This window comes from Salvelinus fontinalis, chromosome 12 (genome assembly GCF_029448725.1).
Source record: "Salvelinus fontinalis isolate EN_2023a chromosome 12, ASM2944872v1, whole genome shotgun sequence".
Lineage (NCBI taxonomy): Eukaryota > Metazoa > Chordata > Actinopteri > Salmoniformes > Salmonidae > Salvelinus > Salvelinus fontinalis.
Window position 1 is genome coordinate 33,418,262 of NC_074676.1, and position 25,959 is coordinate 33,444,220.

Sequence of the window (25,959 nt, forward strand, 5' to 3'; positions counted from 1 at the left end):
AGGGGTCGTTGAAGTTGATGGAACCGCCATCTTGAAAAGTGTCCGCTGATGGTCTACCTTTTCGCGCCTGTCAGAATCACTTGTAAACATTATTAATTTTTCTTAGGATTTGAATGTTCCTCGCTTTTAATACTTTAGGCTAATGGATCAATAAGCTACATGCCGGGGACTCGCCATATACCGCTGTTTATCGGTACGTACTTGCTAGTTATTCCATGCAGTTCTGAGGAGACACGAACAGCACTGGACCAGCTAACTCGCTAACCGGAGCAACACTAACTTTAGCATTTTCCCGTTAGCTGCCGGTAACGTTGCTACACCGATGTATTTCACTTGTTGTATCTTGTAGTCAATAGTTAAGGTAAGTTAGTGTTATTATGTGGGACTGAAAGTCAACTGGGGTCGATTGAAATACACAATGTTGTTAGCTAACGTTAGCCGTATTTTAGTGTTCGACACCGTTTGTTTTGGCCTGTGCTCTGGTTAGGATACTTCCGAAAATGCTAACGTTAGCTAGCTAGTTTGCATGTTATCCAACAGTGTTTATACCTCTCCTCTTTACAGATGCTCGTATGTTTTAGCTAACTAAAGTAGATACCATAGTTGGAGCGTCAAGTCTTCCAAAAGAACAACCTTGTTGACACCTAAGTCACCTAGTTAACTAGCTAACCAATATCCGGCTAGGTGGGTAACATTAATGTTTGTTGGCTAGTTAGCGTTTGCTTTTCGGGCAAATATGCTTTGAAGTAGTTAGTGTTAGCTATGTAATTAGTTAATAGTTTGGAGATACCGGGAAACCACTTTTTGTATTTTGCTAACTTGTTGTTAGTTCTCCAAATCCAGTTAGCCAACTTGGCTAGTTAGCTATCAATTAGCGGTTTATTGATGTTTTGTATGTAGCTAGCTAAGTCGTCTTGGAATTGTTTTAAGATTATCCAAGTCACGCGAAGTATTGCATTTAGCTAGTTCAGTTTCTGATCCCAATAGTTAACGTTACATAACTAGCTAGCTAGTTCCAGCTTGTCTTGATATATTTCTATATTAGTTAAGTTACATAGCTTGATAGCAGACTCATAAAAGTATTGTGCAGTACGAACACTGGGGAAAACAGCAATGTAACGTATATCTAAACCCTTTCCTCTGGGCAATGTATTACACTTGACAAACAAAAGTAAGCTTATAGCAAAACATATTACCTAGGTTAGATGACACGTTCTAGTTTAGTTTACATGGAACAGTAGCTACAGCTTGTACGTCTGATAATGTGTCCATCATTGGGCGTTATGAACATCTAACCCGTTCATAGCGATAGTTTATTCCTTCTAGATTCTGTGGAGAGAAAATAAGCAGGTGTTGGAACTGGGAACGAAAGTGACCTATATTGTTCGGGAACAGAACTGTTATTTTAAAACCATGGGAACACAAACAAATTAAACAAAATGCTTATGCAAATCACTGTGAATCATTAACTTCTTCCAGTGTGTCTGGCTGCCAATTGTAAGTCTTAGCTGTGTTTGCGGCTTGTAGGCTAGCTGCCCCTCCCTCCGAAGCATAGCTGTAGCCTACTGATGTTATTCAGATAATGGGAACAGATGTTTAATTAGACAATGTATACACTTTTTGAATGCTAGTTAGGGATACTATAGTTATCACATTTCACATTGGCTTCATTAAAACAAGAAGGTAAGACGTGGTTTTATCTCTGGTGCCGCTCTGCACACAAAAGCTTGTTAGATATCTAGTTCAAAGACATTCAAAGTTCCTCCATAGAAGCCGTTCCTCCGTAGGTATAATTCTGTTGGCTTTATTCAGATAATGTATGTCATCACGATGCCCAGCGCTTCAAGTCCAGCCTCATCCATCCTCTCACTCTCTCCCCACTTGCAAATTTTCATTTGCATCTTGCGCCCTACACTTTCTGTCCATCATCCATGTAAACAACTCACTGAGCTATAGCTTGCCCGCTCCATAGCAAGCTGCTCTATTCGCACTGCATGATTGGAGAAGAAATTTAATGTCAAACCAAATTGTATTTGTCACATGCAACAGGCCTATTCTAGTGAAATGCTTACTTACAAGCCCATAAACAACAATGTCGTTTTCAGAAAATATTTATAACATAAACTGGGGTGGGGGGTGGATTACACAATGAGGCTATATTTAGGGGGTACCAAGTCTGTGTAGGGGTATAGCTAAATGTAAAAACAATATGATTTCAAAGGTTTATAAAAAAGAACAGAAACATATAAACCGGCACTTGTTTTTGGTTCAAACTGGTTCAGAACTTTATTTTGCTGGTCGGAACATGGAACAATAAAAATTGAAAATGTTTCTGTTCAGAACAAACTATTGGAAATACTCCCCCCCCCCCCCCAGGGATAGAACAGAAATTCTTGGATAGGTCATTTTCCACCTGCAAACAGACATTTCAAAGATACTTCTTTAGTTCTCGATTCATAAAAAAAAATGTATTGCCAAAACAGGTTAGTTGAAAAATCTATGGTGGAGGTTTGTATGGGGCATTCCTGTAACACCCAGTAATGGACACCAACTATCTTTGGTTATACAACAGTATCTGGTGTACAATCTGTATCCAATGTAACAAAATATGTTTCCTTGGGTAACCCCTGAGGTTCAGTTTTACTCTTGTCACTGGTATAGGCATACATGGATATTTGACTGAGTATACATTGTTTTGTACGGTTATGATTTATTTGACATATTGCATGTTCTTGTTTTCACCCGCTGGGGATTGGTTATCCTGTATTCTTTGAGTGTCCTGTCTTTTTCAACTGAGACTGGGGTTATGCCTTAAATATGCACCATGCAGAAATCACTCTGCCATTTCCTGGTTGCTAAAATTCTAATAGTTTGCCTAGTTTAAGTTTGTAGAGAATCATTGTACCATCTAAACCCCTGTGAAATATAGTTTTCATATTCAGCTGTTTGAAGTTGGTATACAAAACACAAAAGTAAAAGATGCGAAAATGAAACTTCAGCATATAAATAGTACACATACAGTGGGGAGAACAAGTATTTGATACACTGCTGATTTTGCAGGTTTTCCTACTTACAAAACATGTAGAGGTCTGTTATTTTTATCATAGGTACACTTCAACTGTGAGAGACGGGATCTGAAACAAAAATCCAGAAAATCACATTGTATGATTTTTAAGTACTTGATTTGCATGTTATGGCATGACATAAGTATTTGATACATCAGAAAAGCAGAACTTAATATTTGGTACAGAAACCTGTGTTTGCAATTACAGAGATCATACGTTTCCTGTAGTTCTTGACCAGGTTTGCACACACTGCAGCAGGGATTTTGGCCCACTCCTCCATACAGACCTTCTCCAGATCCTTCATGTTTCGGGGCTGTCGCTGGGCAATACAGACTTTCAGCTCCCTCCAAAGATTTTCTATTGGGTTCAGGTTCTAGAGACTGGCTAGGCCACTCCAGGACCTTGAGATGCTTCTTACGGAGCCACTCCTTAGTTGCCCTGGCTGTGTGTTTCGGGTCGTTGTCATGCTGGAAGACCCAGCCACATGACCTTCTCCCATTCCTCCTCTGGATCATCCAGATGGTCATTGGCAAACTTCAGACGGGCCTGGACATGCGCTGGCTTGAGCAGGGGGACCTTGTGTGCGCTGCAGGATTTTAATCCATGACGGCGTAGTGTGTTACTAATGGTTTTCTTTGAGACTGTGGTCCCAGCTCTCTTCAGGTCATTGACCAGGTCCTGCCGTGTAGTTCTGGGCTGATCCCTCACCTTCCTCATGATCATTGATGCCCCACGAGGTGAGATCTTACATGGAGCCCCAGACCGAGAGTGATTGACCGTCATCTCGAACTTCTTCCATTTTCTAATAATTGCGCCAACAGTTGTTGCCTTCTCACCAAGCTGCTTGCCTATTGTCCTGTAGCCCATCCCAGTCTTGTGCAGGTCTACAATTGTATCCCTGATGTCCTTACACAGCTCTCTGGTCTTGGCCATTGCTGAGAGGTTGGAGTCTGTTTGATTGAGTGTGTGGACAGGTGTCTTTTATACAGGTAACGAGTTCAAACAGGTGCAGTTACTACAGGTAATGAGTGGAGAACAGGGGGGCTTCTTAAAGAACAGGTCTGTGAGAGCCGGAATTCTTACTGGTTGGTAGGTGATTAAATACTTATGTCATGCAATAAAATGCAAATTAATTACTTAAAAATCATACAATATTATTTTCTGGATTTTTGTTTTAGATTCCGTCTCTCACAGTTGAAGTGTACCTATGATAGAAAATTACAGACCTCTACATGCTTTGTAAGTAGGAAAACCTGCAAAATCGGCAGTGTGTCAAATACTTGTTCTCCCCACTGTATATATCTTTCATTCCCGTTGAAAGCAAGTCTAAGAAGTGGTAGATCTGTTATAATTCACATTTCTATCTGAATATGGTTGGGTCGCCCACAAAGTTACACATTGTTGCTTTAAATTATGGAAATTGGAATTAAGTGCTCTCATAAGGCTTCTCAGTAGCTGCTCTGTTTTCCAAGGAGAGCAAACACTTGCCATACCAGAGGTCTACTACAAAGCAGGATCAATAAATGAGCCTGTTAACTTTGATAAATAATCTGGTTCATCAATATTGCTACACATGATTTTTTGGGGGGGGGGGGTGGGTTGTAACAATTTATCTGGTGATAATAGTTCAATTATAGTGTTTCACAGTATTACTTATTTGCCAGTGTTGTGATATTCACCTATTGATTTCTCCTGCCGGCGTGGCATCTGTCATAATACTAAAGCTGGTTTGACTAGCTGTTTTATCTAGTGGAAATCGCTGTCATTTCCTGGTTGCTAAAATTCTATGCTGTTCGCTCAATTTCAGTTTGAGAAAAGAAGCACCGACTAGTGTAGGGAATCATTGTACCATCTAAATCGCTGTAAAATATATTTTAATTTACCAAAAATAGCTGCTTTTACAGCTGTTTGAAGCTGGTGGACCAAAACCGAAAGTAAAAGGCTCAAGTGTGAGTTCAGCCTTTTACTTTTGGTCTATCAACCAGATAGTACAATGAATATCACAGCCAACCACAACACTGGCAGGTAAGTAATACTGTGCAACACTATTTTTGTTCAGTATAAGTTGAACTTTAAGGTACTAGACAGGAATAATAAAAAATAATAAAATAAAATAAAAAATGTTTGCATTGTAATTTCAGAAAATGTCCAGAATATATATCTGGCGCTAATAGTGGAATGATAAACTCAACATGCAATCATTTTACTGAGTTACAGTTCATATGAGGAAATCAATCAATTTAAATACCTTTTTATTTGGCCCTAAACGATTGTTTTCACATGATCAGGAATACAGATCTGCATATGTTGGTCACATACCGTAAAAAAAGAAATGGGCATTGGGATTTCGTCACTTTATTGTTGTGTATTGAAATTGCCATCGATAAAATGCAATTGTGTTCATTGTCTATAGCTTATGCCTGCCGGTACCGTAACCTCACTGCCACCATGGGGCACTCCACTCGCCCACACAACGCCATACATGGGTCTGCGGTTGTAAGGCTGGTTGAATGTAATGCCGAGTACTCTAAAATGACATTGGAGGAGGCTTATGGTAGAGAAATTTACATTACATTCTCTTGCAACAGTTCCTGCAGTCAGCGTGCCAATTCCACGCTCCCTCAAAACATGAGACATCTGTGGCATTGTGTTGTGACAAAACTGCACATTTTAGTGTCCTTTTATTGTCCCCAGCACAATGTGCACATGCGTAATGATCATGCTGTTTAGTCAACTTCTTGCTATGCCACACCTGTCAGGTGGATGGATTATCTTGGCAAAGTAGAAATGCTGACTAACAGGGATGTAAACAAATGTAAGTATTTTGTGTGTATGGAAATTTCTGCAATCTGTTATTTCAGCTCATATCCACATAATTGTCCTTCCTCATGATGCCATCTATTTTGTGAAGTGCACCAGTCCCTCCTGCAGCAAAGAACCCACAAAACATGATGCTGCCACCCCCGTGCTTCACGGTTGGGATGGTGTTCTTTGGCTTGCAAGGCCTCCCCCCCCCTTTTCCTCCAAACATAACGATGGTCATTATGGCCAAACATTTCTATTTTTGTTTCATCAGACAAGAGGACATTTCTCTAAAAGGAATGATCTTTGTCCCCATGTGCAGTTGAAAACCGTAGTCTGGCTTTTTTATGGAGGTTTTGGAGCAGTGGCTTCTTCCTTGCTGATTGGTATTTTAGGTTATGTCGATATAGGACTCGTTTAACTGTGGCTTTAGATACTTTTGTACCTGTTTCCGCCATAGTCTTCACAATGTCCTTTGCTGTTGTTCTGGGATTGATTTGTACTTTTCACACCAAAGTACATTCATCTCTAGGAGACAGAACACGTCTCCTTCCTGAGCGGTATGACGGCTGCGTGGTCCCATGGTGTTTATACTTGCGTATTATCGTTTGTACAGATGAACGTGGTATGTTCAGGCGTTTGGAAATTGCTCCCAAGGATGAACCAGACTTGTGGAGGTCTACAATATTTTTCTGAGGTCTTGGCTGATTTCTTTTGATTTTCCCATGATGTCAAGCAAAGAGGCACTGAGTTTGAAGCTAGGCCTTGAAATACATCCACAGGTACACCTCCAATGGACTCAAATTATGTCAATTAGCCTATCGGAAGCTTCTAAAGCCATGACGTAATTTTCTTGAATTTTCCAAGTTGTTTAACTTCTCTAGAATATGTGGGACGGTAGCGTCGCACCTAACCAACGGCCAGTGAAATTGCAGGGCGCCAAATTCAAAACAACAAATCTTATAATTAAAATTCCTCAAACATACAAGTATTATACACCATTTTAAAGATAAACTTCTCGTTAATCCAGCCAAAGTGTCTGATTTCAAAAAGGATTTACGGCGAAACCACACCTTGCGATTTATGTTAGGTCAGTACATAGCCACAGGAAAACCCAGCCATTTTTCCAGCCAAAGAGAGGAGTAACAAAAAGCAAAAATAGAGTTAAAATGAATCACTAACCTTTGATGATCTTCATCAGATGACACTCATAGGACTTCATGTTTAACAATACATGTATGTTTTGTTCGGTAAAGTTCTTATTTATATCCAAAAATCTGAGTTTAGGCGGGACGCTACTGTCTCACTTGGCCAAAAGCCAGAGAGACTGCAGTGCGCCAAATTCAAATAAAATACTATAAAAAAAAACCTTTAATTAAATCACACATGAAAGATACCAAATTAAAGCTACACTGGTTGGGAATCCAGCCAACATGTCAGAATTCAAATAGGCTTTTCGGCGAAAGCAAACAATGCTATTTTCTGAGGATAGCAACATTGTAAACAAAGAGAAGCATATTTCAACCTTGCAGGCGCGACAAAACGCAGAAAAAAATATAGAATTCATGCCTTACCTTTGACGAGCTTCTGTTGGCACTCCAATTTGTCCCATAAACATCACAAATGGTCATTTTGTTCGATTAATTCCGTCGATATATATCCAAAAATGTCCATTTATTTGGCGCGTTTGATCCAGAATAACACCGGTTCCAACTTGCTCAAACGTGGCTACAAAATATCTCAAAGGTTACCTGTAAACTTTGCCAAAACATTTCAAACTACTTTTGTAATACAACTTTAGGTATTTTTTTACGTAAATAATCAATCAAATTGAAGATGGGGTGATCTGTGTTCAATACAGGATTAAAACAAACTGTAGCATGCTTTCTGGTTACGCGCCTCAAACAAAGTACCCTTCACTCGACTCTCGTCTGAACAGGGCTACTTCTTCATTACACAAAGGAAAAACCCTTAACCAATTTCTCAAGACTGTTGACATCCAGTGGAAGCGGTAGGAACTGCAAGTAGGTCATTTAGAAATCTGTTTTCCCAATGAAAATCCATTTAAATAGTGACCTAAAAAAAAAATCTAAATGGTTTGTGCTCGAGGTTTCGCCTGCTAAATAAGTTCTGTTATACTCACAGACATGATTCAAACAGTTTTAGAGACTTCAGTGTTTTCTATCCAAATCTACTAATAATATGCATATCTTCTGGGGATGAGCAGCTGGCAGTTGAATTTGGGTATGCTTTTCATCCAAACGTGAAAATGCTGCCCCCTATCCTAGAGAAGTTAACAAGAAATTTGTGTAGTGGTTGAAAACCGAGTTTTAATGACTCCAACCTAAGTCTATGTAAACTTCTGACTTCAACTGTATGTTTTTGGGGAAGAACATTGTTTGCATCTGTGAGCTAGCTAGCTTTTATTAATGACCAGCACTGTAGGTGCACGAGACAACTTTACCAGCATCATAGTGTACGTATCGATGACATATGAAATACGAGTGATAGTCTAATCAATGTGTATTAACTGCGTACATTTATGAACACGTAAAATTATAATGTGCAGTCATTCAGCTCCTGATTGGTCAACAAGCTTATTTGACATGTCATAGTGATATTTGACATGCAAAGACTCAAATGAAATCCTGGTTCAAAATGAAACGACTGAACAATGAAACAGCACAGCAAGTAAGTGAAAGAAATCGGTTTTGATTTGGTTTACTGGTAATGGGGACATGCGTAAATGCGAACAAAATGCCAACTTTTTGGTCAATGTGGTGTGTGTGTAACCTTTTTATTTAACTAGGCAAGTGAGCCTAGTTAAATAAAAACAAACTCTTATTTACAATGGCGGCAAAACCAGGACGACGCTGAGCCAATTGTGTGCCCCCCTATGGAACTCCCAATCCCGGCCGGATGTGATATAGCCTGGATTTGAACCAGGGACTGTAGTGACGCCTCTTGCACTAAGATGTAGAGCCTTAGACTGCAAAAATGTTAAATATCGGTATCAGTTTTTTTGTCATGGAAAATATTGGTATCGGCCAAAAATGTCATCGTTGCATCATTATTTAGAATAGATGGAAACCAATGGCTGACAGTGCTTATTGCTGTTGGTGGCACAGGACTTTGTTCAGTCTTCAGTTGTGTTCCTGGTTAATCATAAAATCATTGTTTTACTCTCATTATTTGATTGCCTATGGTAGACAGAATTAATGCCAGACAACCAATGTTATCCATGTCATTCATTTTGACCTCTGCGTACTGGTGTTTTGAAAATCACATTGTTTTGTATTTCATAGAGCAATTATTTGAGTTGCACACTTTCATCAAAGCATGCATGTGCCTGGACAGGGGCCAATGTCAATTTCCCCCCAGCCCCCGCTTAGTCTATTAATAAGCTTTTTCCTCTCAGCCATTGATGAATCTGAGGTGCTGGTTTAGCATAAGCCAAGATGGCTGCTATATAACCTTCAACCCTATTTCTCACAGGCTTCCCCACAAGAAAATACTTAGGTTTTTTTTGTACTGAGGGCCTGGTGTAAACAGCGGAAAATCTGTATCTTTTGAGTCATATGCCTATTGTGTGCATTGAACGTATTTCACTGCATGGTTCCTACAGCGAGTTCTTGACACAGTTTTATGTTGCCTCTTAAAGGGGAAATAAGCAGTTGCTATATCAGGTTTTTTTACTTATAAATTAATGTTTTATGTACCTATTGATTCTTGTAGACTGTAACTTAAATGCTTCATGGGATTAATTCAACTGTTGTACCCCATCAGAACCCAACATATATAAGCTTTTTTTTTTACCTCCATGTTTATAAACAAACACATATATATATATATATATATAGCTCTCTGTGAATTTGACTGGTTACATTTTTCTGGCCTCATCTCCCTGTGTTTTTTACCGACACAGTGTAAGGGAGTTTGCTTTATTGTTTCCGCTGCTGATTGACACTTAAAAGGAAAAATCCACTCGAACTATCGTTTGGTGTAGTATTCATTAGTCTACTGTTAACAGTCCAAAGGGGTTTTGCATGTCAAGTTAAGATATTGGACTGATGCAAAATGCATAATGTTGATGATGTGACACTTTGCTGCTTAAAAATCCTATAATTTGACTGCTGATATTCCCAAAATGTTTTGCATGCGATTATCACCCGTGGACTAATGGGGGGGAAATACCAATAGGTTGTTTTTGAGTGGTATTTTCCTTTAAAATGTGACAATGTGATTTGACCAAGCCCAGTGTTCTGTGCAAGCAATGACGTTGCCAGTATGTTTGCCAGTATGTTTGCATTAGGAGAGGTTTGCTGAGTAGAGCTTCTCTTAATGCTTTTAAGTTTTAACAAAAAGTGCAGACACCTTCTGTTTTAGGCAAAGTTGTTGGGATGGTGACAAGGAAGTGCAGTCTTTTCCTACGATGATAGAGAAAAACCATGGTTTACCGGCCCAAATACTTACCTTGTTTGTCTTATGACCTACGCTAAATATTTGTTTTCAGCAGTTTATCATATTACTTATTTTAGAAATTAATGTAAGCCGAAATTAACATAGCTTAAATTGCTACTTGTTTCAGTAGCACTTAATATTTAACATAATAAATCTCACATAGTAAATAACAAAAGTTGTTTCCAGTGCAGGGAGTAATATGCTCTGATGGCTAAATTCTGTTCTTTCTTTCAGGTGTGCGTTGATCTGTTGAGGCCGAGGTGGTCATTCTGCTGCATGTGTCCTGTGTCCAAAGGTCTCTCGTCACTGCTGTCTGTGAAGCCTGTAATGGGCCAGAACTCCCAAAGAGCACAAGCATTATTTTATTTTTAACCTCTGGACGGACTCTACCCCAGTCAGGTACGTTTGTGAAGCTATCGGTTTGACCACCTACTTTCCATTTGAGTACCCCATCTCAACCCGTACCGTGTACTTTTAGTCACTGAGTGTTTTCCCATTTGCCTTATGACCATTTTCCTTCCTTGCAGAAGCATCATGTTTTGGAAGTTTGATCTACACACAACGTCTCACATTGACACCCTCCTGGAGAAGGAGGATGTGACTCTGACTGAGGTGATGGACGAGGAGGATGTCCTGCAGGAGTGCAAGGCCCAGAACCACAAGCTGGTGGACTTCCTGGTGCGGCCTCAGTGCATGGTGGACCTGGTCACCTACATCACACAGGAGCCAAGTGATGATGTAGAGGAGAAGATCAAGTACAAGTGAGTGAGATTCACACACAGGGTTTTGAGAATGATTCTGAAAGTCTTTCAGCTTCACTTGCGTTCATGTATTTACGTCATAAGGGAATACCCTTACAACTCCAAGGGGGCAAGCATGACTTGCTAGGCTGTCAATTATACAGGAACTTTGTTTTGCGTGGTTGGCCAGCTGTACTGGGTAAATCACCAAATGTTGTATTTGCGCTATTTGCAGGTACCCCAACATATCGTGTGAACTCCTTACCTCGGACGTTGGACAGATCAATGACAGACTGGGAGAAGATGAAAGTTTGCTGATGAAACTTTATGGATTTTTGCAAAGGGAATCTCCACTCAACCCTTTATTGGCCAGCTTCTTCAGCAAGGTCCTTAGCATCCTCATCGGTAGGAAACCAGAACAGGTGAGATCAGTATAGACCGCTAGTCATAATCAGTGTGATTTTTGAAGAGTTTATGACATGCTGCAGTGTCTTTTTAAAGCTTGAGGCGAAGAGTTTCTTCTAAACAAACTATCTCTTGTAGATTGTGGAGTTTCTGCGGAAGAGGGAAGACTTTGTGGACTTAATGATTAAACACATAGGGACCTCCGCCATCATGGACTTGCTGCTCAGAATGCTGACCTGCATTGAACCACAGCAGCTCAGACAAGATGTCTTAAATGTGAGTGTTGGCGTTTTTAAGTTTCTGTCCATTTTCTTAATGATCAATCATCATCAACCTGTAACTTATTCACCCACAGTGGCTGAATGAGGAGAAGGTGATCCAGAGGCTTGTTGATATGGTCCAACCTTCTCAGGATGAGGATGTAAGTTGCATTTCATTAACCATTTGTTTGGAGTACTGTTTCTTCAGACAGTGTCTTTACAAGTCTCTCTCTCTCTCCTCACACAGAGGCACTCCAACGCATCCCAGTCTCTGTGTGAAATAATCCGCCTCAGCAGAGATCAGATGTTCCAAGTGCAGGGCTGCTCTGAGCCCGACCCCTTACTGGCCACACTGGAAAAGTAAATCAACAACCTCTGCTTGATTCTTTCAGCGAAGAAAACTTGTTGCTATCATGATATCCAATGTATTACTTTATTGTCCTGGCAAAAGCATGATATTTTATCCCCCTCCCCTTTCTCAGACAAGAGACTGTGGAGCAGTTGCTATCCAACATCTTTGACAAAGAGAAAAATGACTCTGCCATAGTCAGTGTAATTCAGATTCTCCTGACACTCTTTGAGACACGAAGACCAGCGTAAGTTCACAATGTCCCGTTTTGGGTTTAATGTTGGTTTGGTTGTGTGGTATAGTGTTTTAAGATAATATTAGTGTTGAGTTGTTAGACTTGTCTGATATGCTGCTCTTTTGTTCAAGTCCTGGTTATTTCTGCATGTTCATGAATGTTGCATTTTACCTAATGATACCCATAGCGGGTGGTAACTGTAACAAAAGGCTTGCAAGTTTAAGAGATTACATGTAACCTCAGGAAACACATTGCGGGTGATAACTGTAAAGTCTATAATACCCCTGGAGACCCATTTATGGGCAGTTACTATAGAAACAAGGTGGCTTTATTCATGTCGGGAATTTAATGAGAAGTGTCTGCCGGTTTGACCATGCACCTCCTTATTGCATTTCCATTTTTGTGTGTTACACTTGCATTCAGTAGTGTCTATGAATCACATTATTATGAAGGCATAAATGTATGAAATCGTGTATTTTAAATGCACATAGTTCTGTCCTTGTGATGCACTTGTCTATTAATGTGTTTTATGTGGACCCCAGGAAGAGTAGCTGCGGCTTTAGCAGTAGATGATGGGGATCCTAATAAAATACTAAATACTTTTTGTCATGTACAGGTTCGAAGGCCATTTGGAGATCTGTCCCCCTGGTATGAGCCACCCATCCTTCTCAGTCAATCAGAGCATTCTGGAGGCTGTCAGGCCCCGGCTCAAAGACTTCCATCAACTGCTGCTGGAACCCCCACAGGTAATACTTTGCATACTTATAGTGTTACACACACAGTAAAAAGTGCACACATTTCTTAGATTAGTAAGCTCGTCAGAGTAGGTTGTCCTTGCTATCCACTTGAGCGAAATATAACTACCACAATATTTTCAATAAACTTATACTACATTTCTGTCTTCAAATTTTTTTTTTTTTTTTGTGATCCTGCTATCTCAAACTTGGTTCAACTTTGAGTCATATTTATCTTCAGTGGGTGGTCCTTCTTCTAGTTTACTCTACAAGTGCACTCCAATTGTGGTTTTATTTGCATTGCCAAGTTAAATTAATATAGACTGAACGAGACCCTGATTGTTCCTTTCATCCCCACATTTGCAGAAGAATATCATGAAAACCACATGGGGCATGCTGGACCCCCCAGTGGGCAACACCCGGTTGAGTGTGGTCCGTCTTGTCGCCAGCCTCCTGCAGACCAACACTCATATCATCAACATGGAGCTGATCAACCTCAACACTCTAGGAGTCATACTTGTAAGTTACCTGTCTTTTTGTGTTTTTTACTTGTTTTGGCGTACTAGTTTTTCCTACCAAAACCAGCACCAGTATCTAGACTTAATGCTGTGCACAGGGTTTTCACTTTCTTTTATGACACTGGTTCCCTTACTACCCCCTTCTCATAACCAAGGTTAACAGGAAAGATGCGCATTTCAGCAACTGGATTTGGGATGTGTAATTAATGGCAATCTTTCTCTCTCCATTTATTCTCAGGACATGTACTTCAAATATATATGGAATAACTTCCTGCATATACAAGTTGAAATCTGCACTGCGATGATCCTAGCAATGCCCCCAGCCCAAAGTGAAAACCCCGAAATCAACAGAGATCAGGACCAAGAGCCTGTCAGAGAAAGCCACCTCATCAAACACGTGAGGCTTTATCACCCTTTACATCGATGGCATTCATGTCAGACAAGTCAATTAACTGCTTTTTGCTCTGTGTTTTAGCTGTTTCAGAAGTGCCAGTTTATACAGAGAATTCTTGATGCATGGAGCTCCAATGAGAAGGAGCAGTAAGTACTGTTGTCTTTTTCTCATTCCACTATGAATTTAGATCATAATGCTGTTGTTACTAGACCACTGGACTTTGCATATTTTTCTAACTCTCTTGTGAGCTGTTTGGTTTTTACCCTTAATAAGATTCAATGTAGTGTAAGAAATGTCACCATAATGTTCCTATAGGCTTCAATAAGTGTGTTTTTCCTGTTTCAGGGGTGAGGGTGGACGTAGACGGGGCTACATGGGGCACTTGACCAGAATAGCCAACTCAATAGTGCACAATAGCGACAAGGGCCCCAATGGTGCGAAGATACAGCAGCTCATCTCAGGTGAGTGTGCTTTGAGACGTCATCTCCCATCAGAAATTAAGTTGGAGCTCCTAAAAGGAATTACTGTATTGAGGTGGAATAGACTAATCTTGTGTTATTTATGTGTGACTCATAAAATGGCGCTGGAGAAGAAGGCTGATGTTTTACGTGCCCCCAACCGATTGTTTTTTTGTTTGTTTATTTGCAACTTATTTTTTTTTTACTTATTTTGTACATAATGTTTCCACTACCGTCTCTTATGACCGAAATGTCTTCTGGACATCAGGACTGCGATTACTCACCACGGACTGGCATAATCCTTTTTTTCCTTTAACGAGTCTGACAAGCCCGGCACAAACAATATACTGCTTTCTCGGAAACAGGCCCAGATACCTGTGATTTACGTGAAGAGGCGGAGTAAAAGGGGCCGGAGGACGGGCTGTCTTCTGAGAATTCGTAGACGATCGAATAAACCCCCACTGTCTTCCGTTCTGCTAGCAAACGTGCAATCTTTGGACAATAAAATAAATTACCTACGCGAAAGATTAATCTACCAACGGGACATTCAAAACTGTAATATATTATGCTTCACGGAGACGTGGCTGAACGACAACACTATCAACATACAGCTGGCTGGTTATACGCTGCACTGGCAGGATAGAACCGCGGCGTCTGGTAAGACAAGGAGCGGCGGACTATGTATTTTTATAAATAACAGCTGGTGCACGATATCTAAGGAAGTCTCGAGCTATTGCACGCCTGAGGTAGAGTATCTCATGATAAGCTTTAGACCAAACTATCTTCCTAGAGTTTTCATCTGTATTTTTCGTAGCTGTTTACATACCACCACAGTCAGAGACTGGCACTAAGACAGCATTGAATGAGCTGTATTCCACCATTAGCAAACAAGAAAACGCTCACTCAGAGGTGGCGCTCCTAGAAGCCGGGGACTTTAATGCAGGGAAAATTACATCCGTTTGACCTCATTTCTACCAGCATGTTAAATGTGCAACTAGAGGGATAAAATCTCTGGACCACCTTTACTCCACACACAGAGACGCATACGAAGCTCTTCCTCCATTTGGCAAATCTGACCATAATTCTATCCTCCTGATTCCTGCTTACAAGCAAAAATTAAAGCAGGAAGCACCAGTGACTAGATCAATAAAAAAGTGGTCAGATGAAGCGGCTGCTAAGCTACAGGACTGTTTTGCTAGCACAGACTGGAATATGTTCTGGGATTCCTCCGTTGGCATTGAGGAGTACACCACATCAGTCACTGGCTTCATCAATAAGTGCGTCGATGATTCTTTCCCCACATTGTCTGTGCGTACATACCACAACCAGAAGCCGTGGATTACAGGCAACATCCGCACTGAGCTAAAGGGTAGAGCTGCTGCTTTCAAGGAGCAGGACTCTAACACAGAAGCTTCTAAGAAATCCTGCTATGCCACCTGATGAACCATCAAACAGGCAAAGCGTCAATACAGGACAAAGATCGAGTTGCACTACACCGGCTCTGATGCTCATCGGATGTGGCAGGTATTGCAAACCGATACAGACTACAAAGGGAAGGACAGCCAAGAGCTGCCCAGTGACACAAGCCTTCCAGACGAGCTAAACTACTTCTATGCTCGCTTCGAGGCAAGTAACACTAAAACATGCATGACAGCACCAGCTGTTCCGGAAGACTGTGAACACGCTCTCCGCAGCCGATGTGATGAAGACCTTTTAAACAGGTCAACATTCAGAAGGCCGCAGGGCCAGACGGATTACCAGGACGTAAGTAATACCAACATGTTTTAAGCAGACAACCATAGTGCCTGTGCCAAGAACACTAAGGTAACCTGCCTAAATGACTACTGACCCGTAGCACTCACGTCTGTAGCCATGAAGTGCTTTGAAAGGCTGGTCATGTCTCACGTCAACACCATTATCCCAGAAACAGTAGACCCACTCCAATTTGCATACCGCCCCAACAGATCCACAGAAGATGCAGTTGCTATTTCACCCCACGTTGCACTTTCACACCTGGACAAAAGCAACACCTATGTGAGAATGCTATTCATTGACTACAGCTCAGCGTTCAACACCATAGTGCCCTCAAAGCTCTTCAATAAGCTAAGGACCCTGGGACTAAACGCCTCCCTCTGCAACTAGGTCCTGGGCTTCCTGACGGGCCGCCCCCAGGTGGTAAGGGTAGGTAACAACACATCCTCAACACGGGCCCCTCGGGTGCGTGCTCAGTCCCCTCCTGTACTCCCCATTCACTCATGACTGCACAACTCCAACACCATCAAGTTTGCAGATGACACAACAGTGGTAGGCCTGAAAAATGACAAGACAGCCTATAGGGAGGAGGTCCGAGACCTGCCTGTGTGGTGCCAGGACAACAACCTCTCCCTCAACGTGATTAAGATAAAGGACCAACCACACCCCCATTCTCATCAACTCGACTGCAGTGGAAGCAGGTTGAGAGCTTCAAGTTCCTTGGTGTACACGTCACCAACAAACTAACATTGTCCAAGCACACCAAGACAGTCGTGAAGAGGGCATGACAAAACGTTTTCCACCTCAGGAAACTGAAAAGATTTGTCATGGGTCCTCAGATCCTCAAAAGGTTCCACAGCTGCACCATTGAGAGCACCCCCCCTCCCCTTATTTTACACTGCTGCTACTCTGTTATCATCTATGCATAGTCACTTTAATAACTCTACCTACGTGTGCATATTACTTCAACTAACCGGTACCCTCACACATTGACTGTCTATGGGTACCCCCCTGTGTGTAGTCTTGCTATTGTTGTTTTACTGCTGCTCTTTAATTACTTGTTACTTTTATTTCTTATGTTGTTTTTTAACTGCATTGTTAGTTAGGGGCTCGTAAGTAAGCATTTCACTGTAAGGTCTACTGTTGTATTCGGCGCCTGTGACTAATAACATTAGTTTTGATTTGTGTTATTTCAGAGCTCACAGATGATGACAAAGAGAGATGGGAGGCCTTCACTTCTGGTCAGCTAGCTGACACAAACAAGAGAAACACTGTAGACCTAGTAAGTCTGATCCAGACACCTGTTACTCGATGCCAAAATATGTTTTCAAAGTACACAGAGTATGTACACTGGAAGTTGAGGTGCCAGTAGTGCCAAAGCTGTTTGAAGGAGGTCTAATGGTTGTCCTCTTAGTAATAAGGTTGTTTGTATTGTGCCCTAGGTGAACACACACCATATTCACTCATCCAGTGATGATGAGGTAGACTTCAAGGACAGCGGATTCCACCAAGATTCCTCTCTACAACAGGTAAGTCTGTAACTGGATAAGACTGTCGACGCACTGCTAAATCTACATATTTATAGTGTTTGTAATTGTTGATAACATTATTATACTGGACTTATGTCTTGTAGTAGTTTTTAAATCATATATCAGTACTAACATTAAACATGTAAGTATGCATGTGCTCTTAATCTTAACTATTAACCAATAGCTACAGTATTAGCCAATTGTTTTGAATTGTAGAACTTGAAGACTTGTAGTGCCAAGACTATATCATTATCGTTGGTCCTGGGTTTGCCAGGCCTTTTCTGATTATCAGATGCAACAAATGACGTCCAATTTTATTGAGCAGTTTGGCTTCAATGACGAAGAGTTTGCCGATCAGGATGATGTCGTGGAGTGAGTACTGATCCTGCATGATGTTTTGTTCATAACCTACTATTACATTGGTTGTGGTTTTTTAATAAGGGTTTGGAGAGACGAGAGCTCTAATATATTATCTGTTTAACATTAACAAAGGACTGCAAACCAGTTTCTTTCTCTGTACAAGGTTTAGGTTACATGTTTGCAATTTAACATCTACATATGAAAATACTATGCCACTGTTTGGATTGTGATATCTCTAGTGTGGAGAAATAAAGCTGTAGCTAAATTGGATGCCAGTTTGAATTCGGCAACACACAAGTCAAATTTCTTTATGATTACATTTAACTAGCTATTATTATACAGGTGGTAGACCTTAAATTGGATACATGACTGTAAAGTTCAAAATGCTTGTCACTGTCAATAGACTGGTGGTTTGCTTGGACCAGAGTCTAGACAGTAACTTTGTAATTGCAAAATTCTGTTTAGTTTGGAGTAATTAGCACACTTCTGCCCTCCTCTGTGCCACTGCTGTCTGGGTCTTGTTATGTGGGAATCTGCTGGTGTTTGGGTTCCTGTGGAGAATGGCTGGTGGGGTTTCTGTAAAAGCTGTTTTTATTGTGAGTTAGTGTGCCATCATTGTCCTTCTACCTGTTACTGGGCCTCTGTAGGGAGGAGTCCTGAAGCCATTTTGTGAAGTCATTGTCTCACTAATATAACTAAAATAAACTCTTTTCTTTAACATTTCAGTATTCCCTTTGATAGAATATCAGACATCAATTTTTCCTTGAATACAAATGAAAGTGTAAGTATTTTAATGTAATGTATTATACAATTATCTAGAAATTATTGTCCTTTCCAACTGTGCGCTAGGCTAGATGTAGTAAAAATAAAACTGCTACACTAACTCCCAAAACATTGAAGTTCACCATTTTTATAATGCTGTACATAGTATTAGCCAATGCTGATGTCTGAAATTCCGTTACGTATGAATATGAAAAAGGTGCACATACTTATTTTCTTTGTTTTTTCCCCATGTACAGTAAATGAAGTGGAAGCAACACACCATATCTTTTTGTGTATCTTGTGCTTTACCCTGGTACTGGTGTTGTCTTCCAGGCAAATATAGCTCTGTTTGAGGCCTGCTGTAAGGAGAAGATCCAGCAGTTTGAAGATGCAGGCTCTGATGAGGAGGACATCTGGGATGAGAAAGATGTCACTTTCGCACCAGAAGCTCAGAGATGTCCTCGGTACGGCAGCGCCTTTTGGCAATATGTAAATTTAAATATCTGAAATGACTAACGTCTTACCTTCTGAGGCCTATTCAAGGCACCTGCTGATTATTTTAATGACTTCTGTCCATTTTGTGACTTGAACTATTAGGAGCTCTGGCAGTACAGATAGTGAGGAGAGCACAGACTCTGAGGAGGAGGATGTGAAACGTGATCCCTTTGAGCCTAACAACGCCAGCTCTGATGACAGAATGGAGGTGGACACGGGTGAGGGTGAGTGATTGTCCCAGACTGACACACTAGGGTTGGGTTGGTGGTTAGGTAGGTAGGTCTGTCTGGTGTGATCTCAAGAAAAGGCTGCATGATTTGTCTTGGCTGGCTTTTTTGTGACGGCTGCCCTGTCGTTTCAGGGCCTGTGTGGACAGCTAACTTTGACGACATACCCATGGACACTGGGAGTTCTACGTCGATCGGAGCACCTGCCACCACCACTGCCACAGCCTCCCCTGCGGTCCTACCAGAATCTGCTGGCTGGAGCTCCCCCAATGCTTCCCCTGACACAGCCACGGGCTGGGCAGACTTCTCTAGCAACTTCTCACCAGTCAGGTAAGGGTTCATTCCACCAGCCTCAGTCCCAAGACCTTATGTGGCACGATTGCCACACACATTTCCATATTGTTATCCTCCCATGTACATGCTATATACAAATATGTGGACACCCCTTCAAATGAGTGGATTTGGCCATTTCAGCCACACCCGTTGCTGACAGGTGTATAAAACCGAGCACACAGTCATGCAATCTCCATATACAAACATTGGCAGTAGAATGGCCTTACTGAAGAGCTCAGTGACTTTCAACGTGGCACCGTCATAGGATGCCACCTTTTCAACGAGTCAGTTTATCAAATGTCTGCCTTGCTAAAGCTACCCCGGTCCACTGTAAATGCTGTTATTTTGAAGTGGAAACGTCTAGGAGCAACAAATGCTCAGCCGCGAAGTAGTAGGCCACACAAGCTCACAGAATGAGACCACTGAGTGCTGAAGCACTTAAAAATAGTCTGTCCCCGTTGCAACACTACCTAACGAGTTCCAATCTTAACGCTACAGCATACAATTACATTCTAGACAATTCTGTGCTTCCAACTTTGTGGCAACAGTTTGGGGAAGGCCGTTTCCTGTTCCAGCATGACAATGCCCCGGTGCACAAAGCGAGGTCCATACAAAAATGGTTTGTCGAGATCAGTGTGGAAGAATTTGACTGGCCCGCCCCATCAACCCCATGAATTGGAACGCTGACTGCGAGCCAGGCCTAATGGCACGAAATCAGTGCACGGCCTTGCAAATGCTCTTGTGGTTGAATGGAAGCAAGTCCCTGCAACTGTTCCAACATCTAGTGGAAAGCCTTCCAGAAGAGTGGAGTCTGTTATAGCAGCAAAGGGGGGACCAACTCCATATTAATATTAATGCCCATCATTTTTGGAAAGAGATGTTCGATGAGCAAGTGTCCACATACTTTTGGTTGTGTAGTTTGAATACGGATGGTGGTGACTGGTGTTCAGTTTAGTCCCTTGCCTTTCCATGCATCTTATATTTGAATTTGGCTATTTTAGGAGGACAAATGTAAAGACTATTTTTTTTACTTTTGATCTTCCAGCCCCAAAGATCCTTTGAGGAACAATTCCCCAGTAGCGATGGAGACCTGCATAGGGACAGGGGACCCATTGGGTGTCAATGCACCAATGCAGCCTGAAGGTGAGCTTTGCCACAGTGCCATACAGGAATAAGCATTTTACTTCTTACTCATTGATCACTGTGTAATGATGCTATCCCTGTGTGATGTCCCAGTTTCTGACCAGTGGCCAGGGGACGAGGCAGCCCAGCCAGCCAGCTCTCCTGGAAGGAAAGCCGGAGGCTCGGATGCGGAGGAGACTGTCACCACTGAGACGGTCACCAATGGATCCATGAAGGAGACAGTTAGCCTTACTGTAGATGCCAAAACTGAAACTGCTGTTTTCAAGAGGTAAGGCTTCTGATAACACACCATATCCCTTTCCCCCTGTCACCAATCCTTCCCTTAAAACACAGCCATTCACCTCACAGTGCATGTGGAATTGACCTCTGTGCCTTGCCAAGTTTTCTCCATACACTGGGTGATTTCCAGCCAGGCAAGGCAGGGACACTCCAGTTGACTTGTATAAATATCTATGTACCATTTACGTATCACCAAATCTTCCCAACCTACATTGCTGTCCTTTTGTTGTTTGAGAAACTGTCCTTCACTTTAACTGCAACACTTACAACATGAGCTTCCTCTTTTTCTCTGGTGTGCGTGTGGCTTCAGAGTGTTGAAATCTTATCGGTATGTACAGCCAATCGGGGGGCAGATGTCTGCTGTGTCTTGTTTTCATGTCAGCCACTGAGTTTTTTTTTAGTTTTAAATAATTAATTATTTTGCCATCTCCATTTGCATGTCTATCTCCGATGTAATGATTTGGTCGTCGCTCATCGTCAATGATGTCATGAAATGGCCGTCGGCCCTCAGGATTAGCCACTCCCAGGCTTTCTGAATTGGCCATTTTCTCTGTGTTGTGGGTGTGGATTGACGAAAGCGGTCTTCATTATGTATCCACCCCTCCCTGTGCTAGTATCTCATTGGCTTCGGTTCGCAGCACATGGCATTGAGGTGGCTGGAATAAACCGGAGAGATGAGTCCTAGACTAGCAGTAGACCTGTTATCATGCAAAACTCAGCTCTACTTGAAATGAGCTTCATTTTTAAAATTGCATGTAAAAATCAAAGACCTTCAAAATGCCATCTAGGTAATTGTTTTTAGTGAATACACTTAACTTTGCCAGGTCATTGTGAATTTGTTCTAAATTGACTTGCCTGGTTAAATTAAATAGCCTACCTTACATAACCGCCTCGTCAATGACTATATAACATTGGCTGTAGGACCCAAATAGATAATGTCCTGGTGCGTGTTAGTTTTGCATAGTAATCGCAGTGGTTTAATGACAAAAAGCAAGACTGATGGCTGACATGAGTTTGATCCATTCAGTGAGTTTCTAAAACAGTCATAATCACCTCATGCTCTGCTCCTCAAAGCAAGCTCACTCTTAAAGAGGTAAACTCCTGTAAGTGGATTGTCAGAGTTTGCTGCTGCTTTCCATTTAGTGTACATTATGATCCTTGCATCCATTTTTAACTGCATTTCAACACATTTGTTTACCCCATCGCTTTGTGGTCTTTCTGTCCCATTCTGCATGCGTCAGTATTTTCTGGCCATTGTCTTAACGGGGGAGGTCTGTATATTTAGAAATGGCAAGAGCTCTGTAAATGTGTCAAAAAGAAAGGAGGACCAAGGCACTCTTCATAAATTAATTAAAATGCCTTTATTAGTATGGCATGTTCAATAGAAACAAAGTTGTTTAAAAACCGACGCGTTTCGGCTGCATGGCCTTCGTCAGGGAGTACAGAAAAAAGAGAATACAATGTCCTCTTTTGAAAGTCTTTTCCAATTAGCCCTAATTAGAAGAGGGAGTGGTTACCAAATTGGACACACCTAGTAAGCAATAATATACACATGAAAAGGTAAAATACTGTAGCTATGTTATCATGAGCATACAACTCCAAGCTAGAAGCATCAGAACACCCAGAGAGGCAGTTCCAACCCTAACCATGACTGGGAGAAGTGTCCAAAACAAGAAAGCAATATATTCCACAGATCACAGCAAAACATGAACAACAGTCCAAACATAGCTAGAGGGCAATTGAGCAAAATGTCCACTAGATGACAGCAAATGGACCCATAACGACCCTACAGGAAGGGTGAGAAATCCATATCTTCATTTAAACCAGGGTACTTAGTGGCCTGTAGTTTGTAAATCCAAAAACTTTCCCTTTGGTTTAACTGTTTAAGACGGTCCCCTTTTCTAATAGAGGCCGGAACATGATCAATACCCATAGCTTGTAGGGAGGCAGGGTTACCATGGTGTAAGGACTTGTAGTGCCTTGTCATGGGGTAGTCTTCATTGCCTACCCGTATGGCGTACTTGTGTTCCGTCAAGCGATCTTGAAGGCGTCTCTTTGTCCGTCCAATGTAGAACACCTTGCACTGTGGACATTCCAGTCTATAGATGACATGAGTGGTCCCCATGGCAAGGCACTACAAGTCCTTACACCATGGTAACCCTGCCTCCCTACAAGCTATGGGTATTGATCATGTTCCGGCCTCTATTAGAAAAGGGGACCGTCTTAAACAGTTAAACCAAAGGGAAAGTTTTTGGATTTACAAACTACAGGCCACTAAGTACCCTGGTTTAAATGAAGATATGGATTTCTCACCCTTCCTGTAGGGTCGTTATGGGTCCATTTGCTGTCATCTAGTGGACATTTTGCTCAATTGCCCTCTAGCTATGTTTGGACTGTTGTTCATGTTTTGCTGTGATCTGTGGAATATATTGCTTTCTTGTTTTGGACACTTCTCCCAGTCATGGTTAGGGTTGGAACTGCCTCTCTGGGTGTTCTGATGCTTCTAGCTTGGAGTTGTATGCTCATGATAACATAGCTACAGTATTTTACCTTTTCATGTGTATATTATTGCTTACTAGGTGTGTCCAATTTGGTAACCACTCCCTCTTCTAATTAGGGCTAATTGGAAAAGACTTTCAAAAGAGGACATTGTATTCTCTTTTTTCTGTACTCCCTGACGAAGGCCATGCAGCCGAAACGCGTCGGTTTTTAAACAACTTTGTTTCTATTGAACATGCCATACTAATAAAGGCATTTTAATTAATTTATGAAGAGTGCCTTGGTCCTCCTTTCTTTTTGATGACCAATTTACACCTTTTACCAAAGAGCACCTTCTATCTACCAAAATATACTATAGTGTACCTTAGTAGCGCTTCCCTTCCTCCTCTTTTTAGCTCTGTAAATGTGTTCCTTTCCTCTGCAGTGAGGATGAGAAGTCTACCTCAGAGGACACATCTGCGAAGTACACGGTGGGGGAGAGTAGAACACCAGAGAAGGGCGTGTCTGCATCAGTCCAGCTTGCCAGCAACTGTCTGAAACCAAGGTCTGGCTCCATGATCATGCTGTGAACTCATACCTTCACTGGAACGGTCTAGCACTAGTGAGCTGTTTTCAGACATGCTGTTGTACCTGTTCTAATTGTCCACCAGCAGCTCATGAGTTCCTCTAATTTCCTCCCTTTCAGCAGTGCAAAACATTCAGATACAGAAAAATCTAAAGTCTCCAGTGATGTTTTTAATGGTCCTCTAGAAGAAGGAACAGCAATGGACAAAGCCAAGTAAGTGGCAGCTAGAATCAAAGGTTGTGCTGCGGATTTCCACAGTCTGGCATGTCTTATAACTAGTGTAGTCATCCAGTATGTTATATTGTAGCCTCTCTTTCTGCACCCCTACAGAACACAGCAGAGTGTGACCTCACCAGAGGCAGCTGTGAACGGCCCGGTGTGATATGTGGTTCCTGCCAGCCTGTTCCTGCAACTCACAGCTCTCTGCCTGGATCACCAGTAGAGGGCAGTGCAATCCTAGTCAGAGCTGCTGCTGCACTAACTTCACCAGATCAGGACCAGCAATATTCATAATAGGCTATTACAGACAGTTGTACAGAAAGTTGGAACTGAATGAAGAGCGAAATGTAATGGATACAGATTTTTTTTTTTTTTTTTGCATTCGTTTATATACTATTGTTCTTATGAGGTTCTTATGCGGTTCTGTCTATCTTGCCACTCAAAGTTAAATAGTAATGTTGATATAGTTCAAATGATTGTATGAATAAAATATTTTATAAAAAAAAATGTATACATTAACAGAAGATTAATAACTGAAATATACCAATTGGAACACTTAGTGTGACCAAAAGCTGTTTTTGATAGGGTTTCCTCCTGTACAAAATCAAAAAATTAAATTTCCAACTAAATACAATAGCTGCCATGAAATGTTAATTGGAAACCAATGTTGGTCTATTTGTCAGTACTCTTGTTAGTAGGGATTCAGAATGATTTTAAATATTCAAAGTTTTTTGCCACAGGTATTATTTTGTAAATGTTTCTTGTATCCTTTCAACATGAGCAAGATTTGAAAACCTTTGGTATAGTTTTTAACTTAATTTATTATTAAGGTAGATGATACTAAGAGCCATACACATGGGGTGTATGCGTTCTGCAGATTCTGTTGCAAGAAATATATTTTTTTTTAAGTATTTCTTAACGGAACGGGAGGGACCTACCTGAATTTGTCCAATATAAACTCATTTGAATCTGTTTTGGTTCTTAAGTAAACAGATTGCGTAATGAATACACCCATGTTCTCTCCACCTTGACAACATTAAACTGTACAAACCCCAAGATGAATAACTGTAGAAGATGGTTTCCAGTTGCATGTAGCTAGTGAGTGTTAACACTGTCTGAAGGCTTGTGGTAAATGGGTCCCATTTTAAAAAATTTCCCGTATCACTCAAGTCAACCTTTCTACCTGCAAAATGATGGGGATGTAATGCATATTCTTGGTATTGCTTCAATCATGCATCAACCATTGATTCTTTTTTTTTTAATAAAAAGGTATCTGTGCCAGCAATGGGAAAGGGATAAACTATTTATATAAGCACTTTTCTACCCTATTTTCCCAGATATTACATTTCACCTTGTATTGTGTTAATCTCAAGAT

At 41.3% G+C, this 25,959-nt stretch overlaps 1 protein-coding gene across 5 annotated transcripts; it reads left to right on the plus strand.

Moving 5' to 3' along the window:
• Positions 1-25,869, plus strand: LOC129867208 (serine/threonine-protein phosphatase 6 regulatory subunit 3-like). 5 transcript variants are annotated; one of them, XM_055940460.1, is made up of 26 exons: positions 1-193; positions 10,563-10,727; positions 10,856-11,089; positions 11,304-11,490; positions 11,612-11,749; positions 11,829-11,894; positions 11,981-12,093; positions 12,216-12,329; positions 12,934-13,063; positions 13,418-13,570; positions 13,808-13,966; positions 14,045-14,109; positions 14,309-14,424; positions 17,370-17,455; positions 17,616-17,702; positions 17,977-18,074; positions 18,789-18,843; positions 19,158-19,288; positions 19,422-19,543; positions 19,681-19,876; positions 20,925-21,022; positions 21,116-21,290; positions 21,612-21,629; positions 24,225-24,344; positions 24,486-24,578; positions 24,696-25,869. In XM_055940460.1, exons 3-26 carry the CDS (start codon positions 10,863-10,865, stop codon positions 24,745-24,747), a joined length of 2,799 nt encoding a protein of 932 aa, XP_055796435.1. In that variant the 5' UTR covers positions 1-193; positions 10,563-10,727; positions 10,856-10,862; the 3' UTR covers positions 24,748-25,869. The 5 variants fall into 5 exon arrangements, with proteins under 5 accessions (XP_055796435.1, XP_055796437.1, XP_055796438.1 ...); XM_055940462.1 differs by having other exon boundaries at positions 17,995-18,074; XM_055940463.1 differs by having other exon boundaries at positions 18,028-18,074.
• Positions 25,870-25,959: the final 90 nt, after the last annotated feature.

What these genes read in the sequence shown, in the direction of transcription:
- LOC129867208 (XM_055940460.1), top strand. Translation starts at nt 10,863, where the DNA reads ATGTTTTGGAAGTTTGATCTACACACAACGTCTCACATTGACACCCTC. An exon ending in TCAGACAAGATGTCTTAAAT is followed by an intron (nt 11,750 to 11,828) that starts GTGAGTGTTGGC and finishes ATTCACCCACAG; the next exon opens with TGGCTGAATGAGGAGAAGGT. An exon ending in TGCTGCTGGAACCCCCACAG is followed by an intron (nt 13,064 to 13,417) that starts GTAATACTTTGC and finishes CCACATTTGCAG; the next exon opens with AAGAATATCATGAAAACCAC.